The sequence below is a fragment of the Maniola hyperantus genome, chromosome 7, assembly GCF_902806685.2.
Source record: "Maniola hyperantus chromosome 7, iAphHyp1.2, whole genome shotgun sequence".
NCBI classification, from domain to species: domain Eukaryota; kingdom Metazoa; phylum Arthropoda; class Insecta; order Lepidoptera; family Nymphalidae; genus Maniola; species Maniola hyperantus.
The window spans coordinates 8,582,995-8,596,347 of NC_048542.1; the positions used below are offsets into that span (position 1 = coordinate 8,582,995).

Consider the following 13,353-nt stretch of genomic DNA (forward strand, 5'->3'; position numbering starts at 1 on the left):
CGTCTTAGTACAGAAAATTTAGAATAGATGGCGCCTTTAAAAAAATACCAATCCCCCTTCGTTAGATAGCGCTAGTTACTGGATGTTTTCTAAAATTAAATAATTTTTTTAAATCTAAATTTACAAATTCTTAAATGTTATATTATTGAATTCCCCTTTAATTACTAAGGACACTCTTATTTGTTGTAACCTTAGGTTGTAACACTAATATGAACATAGGATAAATGGGACAGACCGCATAATTTGATTGGGGTAATTTTATACTTGCTAAAAAAAATTAAAAGGTATCCGAAACGGATTGAAGGATTATAAATAACAAGATTTAAAAATATATGAACAAAGATTTATTACAAAATACAAAATACAAATTATTACAAAAAAACGAAACTTTTCCCTCTAACAATATCTAAATTGGCTATGAAATAATGAAACCATTTAAAACCATAAAACGCTATATAAACTCATTTTTTCTTTAAAAACTCAAGGTAATTTAAAAAATAAAAATTTTAAAAAAAACTGCTAAGTTTTCATTTAAATATTATTACAACAGTTGGCATTCCTTACACAGGGGGCATGAAAATTGCAGATATCTTTTGCATAATATTTACCATAGCAAAACCAATAATTAATCTATGATATGTACAGAAGTACCTAGTCTTTCTGGTAGTTTTGGTGGTCAAAGGTTACATTTTCTTGCTTTTCATTAAAATGCGCAAGAAAAGCGCATCACACGTGCCACACACGCACCTCACTCGCGCAACAAACGTGCAACACACGGGTAGGTACTCCGGTCGGTCTTGTTTGAAGTCTTTTTACCCGACTGCGGAAAGGAAGGTTATTGTGGTAATGGTACGTACTATTTCTTTAGGCAAGTCAAGTCAAAAAGATTGAAATATGTATTAATAGGTACTTACCTACGTAATGAAAAACTCACCACCCCTAACAGTCCACCGCCCCGGGGACATGGCCCCTATTGCCTCGAGGGTATGCAGTATATACCCCTGCCTAGATATATACCTACATAGGACCACAATACCAATAGGTATCTACTTACCTGCATATTATTATTCAATAAGCTATTTATAGATCAAAGCAGTTCGTCGACCCATTTATCTCTCCATCACTGGTAGTCGTGATAGATCGCCCACAATAATTTTCCTCCACGTAGGTAGGTACTACTGTTGATTGTAAACACAAACAAAGATAATAAATCATTATGATAAGTAAGAAAGTATCATGGATTGTCCGTACAAAATGAGTTCTCACGCGCCATTTTATCTTTATGACAACTGTCATGTCGTCTCAAAAGTAGGTAAGTACGCTTTCACTTATACACTTTCGCTTTCACATAAGGACTAAAATCATATTGAAATCGTACTTTTGACGTGATAGTTGACACATAAAGTTAAACCGCGCGTGAGAACTGAAAATTTATGCATTTTATGTAGGTACCTATTTAGTATATCGCAGGTACTGGAACTCGGCAGCGACTTCGCCCTCCGGGTACGGAACCCTAAAAACGTGGTAAAATGAGCGGTTATTGCTCCTTTTGCGTTAAGTAGACTGTGAGGGTACCTGTTTGTCTCAGAGTTATCTACCTTTTGTCAACTAAACCGCAGAAACCGATATTGATGTCCGTTGACTAAAACCCTAGTTCGTTTTTTGGCGTTTCTAGAGCAGGCGTGCTTGTAAATTTTCACACGACATTTTCATGGTAGCTTTTTGAATGTTTTGAATGTAACCTTCGGAAAGTCACCACGGAAACTGTTGTCTTATAGTGTGTGTATAAGAAACGATACTTATTTTATTATGTCATACGAGAATTTGCTAATATAAAATACAACCGAAGTCACACCAATATTCAGTAGGCACTAGACAGTAGGTAACTGAGTGTTAACTGCGATGTCACGAATATAATGGCCCTACTTGACCAATTTATGAAAATATAATGTAAGCTATTACGTATGGCGATAGCGATCGATTTTTATCAAGGTGACTGTTAAATACGAAATACGTCTGTAATATTACAGAACCTACGTATTTATTGCGCGGTTTTTACTACTTGTATGAAAGTTCGTAATTTTTTTTAGTTAGGAATATGTATTTAAAATTCTTATTTGGACCTTTAATGAAAAAGGAAAAATACGTGTTTCAGGATTTTTAGAAAGTTTGTATGAAGTTATGTCAATTTTCAAGTTAATTAAGTATCTATATTTATTAAAATTGGTATTTGTACTTTTGGACAAAAATGAAGTGTTTCAGGATTTTTGGAAATTCCACCCCTTCATGATCTCCAAAAAATGCACTCGAGCGAAGCCCGGGCGGGTCAGTAACTTATCAAGATAATAATATTTAAGGGGTGCCTGGTAAGTGAAGTTTTCTTATGATGTTATCAGCACACGTTATCAGTGCTCTCGTTTATCTCCGCAAAACGTTTCGTTACGTGTGTTTGTGTGTGGATAATGCATGCCTAGTTCATCTCTGGACGTGCGACTAAACGGTACACGGTAAGATTGTCCTTGTTTGTTTTGTACTTTGGAATTCTAGGACTTGCTTTTTTGTTATTGTTTGTTAACAGAAAAGTTATTCTTAAGCTTTTCATGACAATTAATATTAGAATGAATGTTCGTTCAAATTATTATTTTATTCATTTTAGTGCTGAAGTAGGTAAGTACCTACTTACCTATCTATTAATAGGTAGGAATTTTTTACAAATTATTAATCTGATTACAATATAAAATCAAACCAGGTAGGTAGGTCCTACCTACCTGAACCTAGGACTAAACACGTGAGTATAGCCGGAATAACTGTAGGTTCTACCTATTTTGTTAGATTTAGTTTTTTTAGTTAATTTAGATTTTACGTGGCTAAATAGGTAAAAATAAATTGGTTTATAATTTATCACCTATTTATAAGTACTTTTATGAATTTCATGAAAGTTTTACGTTTTCTACCTAGGTACAAATCTATAATGTAGCCTACCCTAGGTACTTGGGTAATTCGTACCTATGTAAACATAAAATTATACTTATTTACCTAATCTTAATAATGTGACCGGTGTATCAAGCTTAGGTACCTAATAGGTAGGTACTTGGGTACAATAGGATTAAATTTAGCAAAACCGACTGTGTACCGAATCATCATGTGACGATAGCTGTTCGAAAAACAGCCGATAGAGGGCGAAACACCTACCGGCTACTCACAACTGACGCAACATTATACAATATAGGTACATACCTACTTAGATATTAGGTATAAGATATTTTATATAGTTTATTTACCGTATGTACAGCTATCTATTCGATATTTTGTCATGTTAAACCACTTGAGTTTAATCTTATCAAACAAAAATGTTTTCTCAACAAACAGATTTTCAATGTAAAAAAATAACAAAGTGTGACAGACGGACTGACGAAGTATTTTTACATATTATTATAGGCTTGCGCTTGACTGTAATTAAGTAAGTACACCAAATCAGTGGGTGATGAATGATGATGGTGGTGCTGCTGTGATAGCCTAGTGGTTAGAACGTCCGCCTCCTAATCCGAAGTCGAGGGTTCGATCTCGGGCACCCACCTCTAACTTTTCGGAATTAAAACATCGTTACGAAGCCTGCATGCTTCTGAGACTTCTCCATAATGATCTCAAATGTGTGTGAAGTCTGCCAATCCGCACTTGACCAGCGTGGTAGACTATGGCAAAAACAAGGGTTTTGTTCAGTCTGTGAGGAGATCCGTGCTCTGTAATGAGTCGGCGATGGGTTTTTCATGATGGCATCATGATGATATGGTAGTGATATGATGTACCCAAGGTGGAGCGCGTCATAGCCCAAGCGGGAAAACAGAAGTCGATAAAGATTTGCAAAGGTACTTACTACCTACCTCTGCTACCTACCTATAATATATTCTTATTCTAAATAAATGAACAAATGAACAAATGAACAAATTATTCTTTGACTTTGACAGATAAAACAACAAATACTTGAGATCGAAAATGACAGAAGTAGAGAGACCAGTCCTAGAACCTGGAACGGTGTATCGACCCGTCATTGACCATGATGGAGTAAAACTACTAGCGGAACGACTCTACGGCATTTCAGTGCTCGAACTCATTGAACTGAATGGCTACGATGACAAGAACTATAAAATCATTGAAGACCCTAACGTCAAGAATCCATTGATAACCGACCATAGCCCGCACGGATACGTCTTTAAAATCATGAATTCTATGGACTCTCAGAACGTAGATGTTGTGGATGCACAAAATGAGATAATGAATTTCCTGAGTAAGTTTCATTCATATTTTTCACTTATGACCTGTGAGTCTGTGTGTTATGAGTGGAGTAAAACCCAGTTGCATACAGGCGGTTAATTACGGTTACATACCGTTAAACTTTGAACAGATTATTTTTGTTAATTAAATCACTTAGGGGGTAAAATAGGAGTTTGAGTTTGTGTCCGATGCAAATAGTCCTGAGACCAATGAGGAGTAAAATCGCCTGTTTTACCTATCGACTGTTCATATTTTATACTCGCCGCCGGCTCGGGTGCCTATTTAATAAGCCCGCAAAATTGCGCCTTGACTATAATTTTCTTCATGCCGCACTTATATCATGAATCATAACTATTTCAATTTCAGTTACTCGTTCAGTAACTTGTCCAAAACCAATCCGCAATGTTTTTGGCCACCTCCACTCGGTTGAGAATATCAGTGGCAAGAACCATGTGGTTCGTCTGCTGGAGTATGTGCCTGGAGAGGTACTGAAAAACGTGCCTCGTTCCGAGTCTTTGTTCTACCAGCTTGGAGAGTTTGTGGCCAATTTGGACAATAAACTGCAGGTTCGTACATTCTTTGGAAATTGACCTATCATACTTATTGGAAACCTATAGGAGTTTCATAACGTAATCTTAAAAAGTCACAGTGATTCAGTGGCGTGCAGCTCATAGAGGCATAAAAGCACTGCTTACCCAAGAAATAGTTACCCTAGTTGAAATAGCTTAATACTCAATGTAAGTAGGTACCTTCCTAACTACTGCTTACCCTGGCTTTGAACTATGTGCACGCCACGGACCGTGAACCATACATAGGTAATGTAATGTATAAATCTAGGATTATGTAAGCCCATACGTACCTTCTACATCGAATAGCATAGTATAATATTACAGTGTCACTATTACTTAACCTAGTTTATTTCTATACGTTATTTTTTCATAGAGCAGGGCTGTCAGTAGTTAGCATTAGTTTTTACATCTCGCCAACGTTGATAGAATTCGGGCGTCGAAACATTTTAACGTCAAAGTGGAATGGACTATAATTTACGGATTGGCGTAGCAATTTTGTGATTGTGGTACTCATTGTGAGTTTAAAGCTCAAGTTCGACCATATACCTAATATCTATAGCCCGCACTCCAAGTTGAAACTTTGCAAAATAAAAATAAGTTAAGTAGCTACCTACCTTGTTCCCATTGAGCTTATTAAATAATTTAATGTGGCGACGACGTTGCAAATTCCTTAAAATATGTTTTGGCGGTTACTCCGCTCCTCTGAGAGTGCTGCACATGAAATAAACTTTACACGTAGGTACTTACATAACATAACAATTTACAATAAAATAATTAATAATACAAACAGATTGTTATGTCACTAGCTCTTTAAATCTAAATACATATATAAAAGGAAAAGGCGACTGACTCACTGACTAACTGACTGATCTATCAACGCACAGCTCAAACTACTGGACGAATCGAAATTTGGCATGCGGATAGCTATTATGAAGTAGGCATCCGCTAAGAAAGGATTTTTGAAAATTCAACCCCTAAGGGGGTGAAATAGGGGTTTGAAATTTGTGTAGTTCACGCAAACGAAGTCGCGAGCATAAGCTAGTTTAATATATAAAATATAAATCGGTAGCCCTGTGCTACTATACAGAACAGACAGGTAATAGGTAGGTACGTTCGTTACACATGATAATGATCTACTACTTCTACTAGTCTCATGTCAAATTCAAGGTTGCTTGCTATTGTGATTTTCCTAGAAAATGAACTATTCAGGCACCTACCTACTTATTTGTATTCATCATCATCATCATCATCATGATCAACCCATCGCCGGTTCACTACAGAGCACGGGTCTCTTCTCAGAATGAGAGGGGCTTTAGCCATAGTCTACCACGCTGGCCATGTGCGGATTGGTAGACTTCACACACCTTTGAGAACATTATGGAGAACTCTCAGGCATGCAGGTTTCCTCACGATGTTTTCCTTCACCGTTAAAGCAAATGATATTTAATTAAGAACCTACTTAAAACGCACATAACTCCGAAAAGTTAGAGGTACGTGCCCGGGATAACCCCCGACCTCTGATTAGAAGGCGGACGTCCTAACCACTAGGTTATCACAGCTATTGTCTATTTGTTTTATACTTTCAGAACTTCAACCACTCCGGTGTGGTCTCCCGTGAGCACATTTGGATGCTGAGCAAGGTTCCGGAACTGGACAAGTTCAAGTACGTCATCAAGGATAGCGAGAAGTTGGACTTGGCTGAAGAGGTAAGTACCATGATTATCTGTAGAACGCTTGGAAATCCACAAAGCCTGACTGAAGCGATAGACGTTACCTTAACTAATAGCTCTCAACACCATCAATCATCATGTACCTACTTATATCGTCTAATTTCTATGATGGGTGGAAAAGTCTTCATCACACACCATTGGCCATTTCTGCGTTAGTTGCGCTTGTCAGGGGAAAAGTCAGGAATAAGTGCCGATAAAGGAGATCTGCTACGGTTCCTAGACCTGCAATGGGTGGAATGGTGACCAGTTACGAGAGGCGCATTTATAAACGGTTTTATTTAGCTTGTTTGTTTGTTTCTTGTGCGAGTCAAATCTAGTACTTAGGTACTATCAATAGGTAGGTTTCAATTAGTTGAAATTTTACTCTCTTGCTGTTGCCCCATTGGACTAAGAGCCAGCGCGTGCTAGACCTTCGACATTTCGTAAAAGCTGAAAGTTTCTCTGCGTATTGTCCCCAACACTGGGAGGAGATGTTTGTTTGGATCATGGTGGATTTGGGAGATAAGTGGTACCTAATGAAGGTGTAAAAAATCTTACGTCAAGGTATAAAAACTAAACTTTGTAACTACAATTTTGGTACATGAATAATAAAAATAAAAATAAAATAAAATAAAAACATTTTTTTTAATATTTTCTTCAGAATAGTATTAGGAATCACGTCATGTCCACCCTCTGCCAGAAACCCTTGAACTTTTAAACTTTAAGAGTGTCTGGGAGGAGGTTGCCATGATACTAAGTGTATGGCAATGCATGACGTGATTTCTAATAAATACTATTGCGAAGGAAATATAAAAAATTAGACTTTACACTTTGACGTAATTTTTTTTATAGGTACCTTTATTACCTGTTATCTCCCAAAGCCACCACGATCCAAACAAACATCCAATCAAACGTTTCTCCCAATGTTGGGGACAATACGCAGAAAAACTTTCAGCTTTTACAAAATAACGAAGGTCTGGCACGCGCTGGCTTTCTCTCTACATTTGATCCAGGTAGAGGTGGTACAGCTACACCTTTTTTGAAAATGCGAATTACGTCAGTAGAAGAAATAACTAGAAATTCTGATATTTTTTTACAGGTGATCGAAGAATTTAAGTATGCTATTGTACCTCGCTACGAAGAGTTGGAGAAGGGCGTCATTCACGGCGATGTGAATGAGTATAACGTGCTTTGTGACGTTAAGCCTGGCGGCAGGTAAGTGATGCAGTGGAGAAATTATGCTTTTTATCCTTATATAAATATGTTATCCCACTTCTGATAAAAGGATACCAGAAGTGAAGTTAAATATTAATCACGAGTCACGACGCGAATAGGCTTATCGAGAGTTTTACCTTTTATAATGACCTAGCTGCAATATTACCTTGATCAGGGAGCAATTGCTATTGCAACCACTTAATCAAAAATGGCGACCTAAACACAAAAAGCTTTTAACAGTCGGTTGAGTCTCGCGGTGCCCGCGACTTCGTTCGCGTGGATTTAGGTTTTTAAAAATCCCATGGGAACTCTTTGATTTTCCTGGATGAAAAGTTGGCTGTGTCGACTTTCGGGATGCAAGCTACCTCTTTTTTTTTAAATAGAAATAGTGACCAAACGAGCAGGCGGGTCACCTGATGTTAAATGATTACCACCGCCCACAAACAACTCGGTACCAAATTTCATATAAATCGGATGGGCTGTTAAGAATCCCGTGGGAACTCTTTGATTTTCCGGAATAAAAGGTAGCCTTTGTCCTTCCCCGGGATGTAAGATAGCTCTGTACCTAATTCCATTACATGAAAAGCTAGCAGACAGACAGACACACTTTCGAATTTTATAATGTTATGGATATAATGAGATATATACCTAATTAGTAATAATATACCAATCAATGTGGCTAATTCCTTTGTACACAATCTCTAAACTAAACTAAAATATCACGTCTAAATCTATTGCTATCCCTTTCATAATGTTGCTTGCGGAAAAGGAAAGCACTAGATTTAGACCTGTTAATTTAGTTTAGTTTAGAGATTGTGTACTAGAGAATCGGCCCCATTGTCTCTATTAGCAATATATTATTATACCTGTTATCTCCCAAAGCCACCATGATCAAAACTTCATAGTCGCTGATCGTAACTTCCTGTGTTGGGAACAATACGCAATACGCATAGAAACTTTCAGCTTTTATAAAACAACGAAGGTCTGGCACGCGATGGCTCTTAGTCCATTATATTTATTTTCTAGCAAAACCGACTACCGGATCTCTGGCATCATCGACTTTGGGGACATCCAGTACTCCTACTACGTGTTTGAGCTGGCTATCACCATGACGTACATCATGCTGCTTACCGGAGACCCTCGCTCAGGGGGCTTCGTCCTCGCCGGGTACACTGTCAACAGGCGACTGCCGGACGACGAATACAGGCTTCTGAAGGTAAACAAGATGAAATCAAAAAAAAAATCAAAAGGCAGAAGTTGTCACATAATATGTAGTGTATACATAAGATTTAGTAAATGTTGTGTGGTGATGACACGTATATCTAATATTACGTTCCAAGTGCACCCCTTATCAAACAAAGCGGCAATTCAATGTTTAAATGACACTTTTTTTATATTTTTATAGCTAGAAAAAAACGCTAATGTGTTTCAGTTTTTAATATTATATTACCAAAAATTAAATAGGTAATGAAATCTGAAAGTCGAAATAGATCTCGGTCCGATTTTTTACTGTCGTTTTTCAAAAGATTATTTTAAATCCAAAAGATACTTTAGACTTGACTAGACTTGACAAAGGGCATACGATAATAATGTAATAAAAATATACATAGAATACGTTTGTTTCTAGACGCTGATATCGGCTCGCCTCGTCCAAAGTTTGATCTTCGGCGCATACGCAATAGAGCAGGACCCGAACAACACCTATGTGGTATCAACGGAAAAGGCTAATGGATGGGAGTTACTCAAGAAGATCAGAAAGACTAAGCCTGATCCTGACGATGATCCAACTGATTGGAAAGCTATCGCCAATGAATTCTTGACTAGAAGCTAGATGTTATTGTAAAGCATTTATCTACCTACCTTTAGTATTCGCTTTTTTATGTTCCGCAAATATTTTTTATTTACATCAATCGCTTTTGCTCGAGTATTTATTTATAGTATGTTTTTAGCATTTACAGTTTTATTATTTAAAAAGTATTTTTATACCTAATTAGTAATTATTATTAGTTAGCTTTTATTATGATAGGTAATTGACCTTTTGTCTAAAAAATATTTGTTTGACGCCAAGTTTATATTTTTAATTTGGTATTTTTGTTATTTAACTTAAGTATTTAAATAAAGACTGTAAAATTTGATTTATTTAAATTTCTATCATCAACCTTTCGTCCTTCCTTCAAACTAGATATCAACTCCCTGGATCGCGCGCTTTTATGTAACGATAGCGGTAAAGTTAAGTATCTAAATGCTATTTGAATTTTGAATTGCTTGGATTAAATTCTTGTTTTTAATTGTTGGGAATGGGATACCTTCTTCAGTCTCCCTCTTCACCAACTTTTATGCTTATTTGAATTCCTCATTAAACTCGATTATTAAACACTAGTAGACCCATCTTTCAAAAATCGTCTGAACCAAGGAATATACTGCTCTGTAAATAATCCTACTCTGACTTGAGGTCTGAACAGTCTAGTTACTCACACCTTTGCCGATAGATAGTTTATGCGTCACGAACTAGATGGCACTAGCAGCCATTCTTTACTAGATGGCGTTAGCAGAAATTCTTAACTTGGCAGCGGCGCATTACTCTGCGCAAGAGTTTTCTATTCAGTCCACTGAACCAAACGTACGGTTAGATTGTTTTTGACTGGGTGATGTCTATTGTTTGTCTTATTTACTAATGACAGCCTTTCATACGGACTAAGAGCCTGCGAAGTGCCAGACTTTCGTTATTTTATAAAAACTAAAAGTAGGTATCTCTGCATATTATGGTCCCCAACACAAGGAGGAACGATCTGCGACTATAAAGTTTGAATCATGGTCACTTGCGAACAAGTAAAATATCTATCGTGGCATTGGAAGTCAATTTTATTAGGTAATCCTTATAAGTTTCGGTTCAGTAGACTTAAAAAAACATTACATAATTTTGCCCGTTCTTTTATACGATCTTTCCATTATTAAGATCAAGATAGAAGTGATCGTGTCTGTCTGTATGTTGACTAAATTGTACTTAAATATTGTAATTTGACTCCATTAAAATCATAAACAAGCAGCAGGGCACCAGGAACCAAAACCAAACCAATCAGAAACCACAGGATTGATGAGACGCGTGAAATTGGAAAATGTGTATTTATATAGTGACATCTAATAGTGACATCAAACTTGTTTATACCTATCACAATTATATTAAGGGTAGACCCTTAATAAAATGCGAAAGTGTGTTTGTTTGTTTTTTGATTTGCCCTACAATCACGCCACAACTTTGCAGCACCGTATCGATGTGATTTTTTGCATGGCTATAGATACCTAGTTAGACTTCGAGAGTACTTTTTTATTATTCTTGGCATCATAATAGAAAAATCTTGCCTTTCAGATAGAAAAGATCAAATTTTACCAAGCAGGAACTGAAACCTTACTAGCTTTCGATGTGAGTATCCACACTGATGGGTAAGAGAGTTTGTAATTATACAAAATAACAATTAGTAACCTTTATTGGCCATTTTCCAGCTGTCATACATGCTCGCATGTTAAAAAATTAAGATGTTGATAGACGTGGCGTGGCGGGCTATCAAAACATTCGGCCAGCAGCGGGTCGTGAACTTTGCTTAATATAATTACTTTATTATTTTCCTATCGTTCATCTTGACAGGTGATTAGGTTAAACCACTAAACGCAAAACACAATATAAATCGCTTGTTAAACAAATTATTTAGGACGTGCGGTTTAAAATGTTAAGAATAATTTAAAACCTTGTTTCATAGATTAATAAAGACAAGACTGAACGTTTGGTAAGTTTCGTTGTTTTTGTCGTCGTTTCAACCGAGAGACTCCATTAGTCCAGTATTGGACGAAGATGATATTGTGCAAGGATCTCCATAGAACACGGTCTTGTGCCGCTTGTGCCGCGGCTTCCAGTTACTCTCTTGAGATCTTCTGTCCACCAAGAGGGGGTCTCCCTACGCTGCACTTTCCGCTTCGCTGCTGTCGCCATTAAAGTATCTTGGAACGCCAGCGCCATCATGATCAACCCATCGCCAGCCTACTACAGAGCACGGGTCTCCTCTCAGAATGAGAAGGGCTTAGGTCCACCACGCTGGCCAAGTGCGTATTGGAGAATATAATACTGGAGAGTGACAATAATAATATTGCTTTTATCTCGGAGAGTTGCTACGGTATTTTTAAAACTTAAATCCACGCAGACGAAGTTGCGGGCATCATTTAGTTGCTTCATAAAACCCTAATTAATGCAGTAAAAGGCATTGAAGCACTTAAGAAATAAGGGTTTAACAATTATTATGTACCTACCCACTCAGTGCCATTTCGGGCTTGATAATTTTATTATCACTTAATTAAATGTAAGTTGGAACATAAAATACCTATATGAAATAAACTGAATTAGTGTTAAAGGTATTTAGGCATAATACTTTTTATGTTGGATCATAATATCACTACCCATATTATAAAATGCGAAAGTAAGTATGTTGGTTTGTCCTTCAATCACATCGCAACGGAGTAATGGATTAACGTAATTTTTTGCATGGGTAAGTAGGTACAGTTAAAGACCTGGTGAGTGACATAGGCAACTATTTATCCAGGAAAATCAAAGCGTTCCCAAGGGATTTTTAAAAATCGAAATCTACGTGGACGAAGGTATATAGCCGCCCGCATCAACTGGTAGTAATGTAAACCGCTAAAAACAAAATAGGGCTGCAAATAATATTAAAAATCATAATTTGGACCATCGTATTTTTTTATTCTGTGACACAATAACAAAGGATAGATTACCTAATTCCATTATTGTGTCAGTAATAATAAACATAAATAATATACCCTTTTACGCAAAACTCGGTAGCCATTAAGCATTATAAAATTGTTTTGAGTCATACAAACATAATTATATATTTAGATGGCGTTTTCCATATTTTTACATATGCAATACTTAGTACGAATTTGGAGGTTACACAGCACACTCAAGGTGAAGCAATATTTGGCGTTATTACACTTTATTATACTAGTCAATGATATAATTGCTTAAATTTAAAGGTTAAGTGTATACCAATAAACAGAGTTGATTAGTTCGTGTCCAGTTTGAGAACGACTCGGCCTGATGTTAGGAGCTAAGCTTTCGAAAGCTATACATTAGCCATCAGTACCTACTTGCTTAGAAATACTTCTAAATAATTCTAAAATTCTAAATAATGTGTAATTATTTTATGAAAGCTTTTAGCTACATAAACTTTACATTTAGGCTTACAGAAATTGCATAATTTAAGACTCATTCAGTTTTAGTGAAGAAAATTAGTTTGCCCTTGACTTTTGAGGTCACATAAAGGACCTTTACCTGAGGTTCTTAAGAATCCTGAGCACCGAATATCAACCCAAAAAATGATGAAGCAAGACGAAAATGTGTACTTACTTAGTTTTTCCAATCTATACTAATATTATAAATAGGTCAAGTTTATAAGTTTGTGTGTAGGAAATAATTTCTGGCACTACTGAACTGATTTTGAAAATTACAGATCCCTACGAAAATTGTAATAAGCAGCCCGTGCGAAGCCGGTGCGGGTAGCTAGTATATTATGTTTGTGTATACT

At 36.6% G+C, this 13,353-nt stretch overlaps 1 protein-coding gene across 1 annotated transcript; it reads left to right on the top strand.

The window, feature by feature from the left end:
- The first annotated feature begins 2,445 nt into the window (after window positions 1–2,445).
- On the top strand, window positions 2,446–9,900 carry LOC117983731 (hydroxylysine kinase). The gene is made up of 7 exons (XM_034970341.2): window positions 2,446–2,507; window positions 3,966–4,285; window positions 4,639–4,838; window positions 6,428–6,547; window positions 7,650–7,765; window positions 8,792–8,981; window positions 9,393–9,900. The coding sequence occupies exons 2-7, from the start codon at window positions 3,994–3,996 to the stop codon at window positions 9,594–9,596; spliced, it is 1,122 nt and encodes a 373-aa protein (XP_034826232.1). The 5' UTR covers window positions 2,446–2,507; window positions 3,966–3,993; the 3' UTR covers window positions 9,597–9,900.
- The last annotated feature ends 3,453 nt before the right edge of the window (window positions 9,901–13,353 follow it).

What these genes read in the sequence shown, in the direction of transcription:
- LOC117983731 (XM_034970341.2), top strand. Translation starts at nt 3,994, where the DNA reads ATGACAGAAGTAGAGAGACCAGTCCTAGAACCTGGAACGGTGTATCGA. An exon ending in TGAGATAATGAATTTCCTGA is followed by an intron (nt 4,286 to 4,638) that starts GTAAGTTTCATT and finishes TTTCAATTTCAG; the next exon opens with TTACTCGTTCAGTAACTTGT. An exon ending in GACGTTAAGCCTGGCGGCAG is followed by an intron (nt 7,766 to 8,791) that starts GTAAGTGATGCA and finishes TTTATTTTCTAG; the next exon opens with CAAAACCGACTACCGGATCT.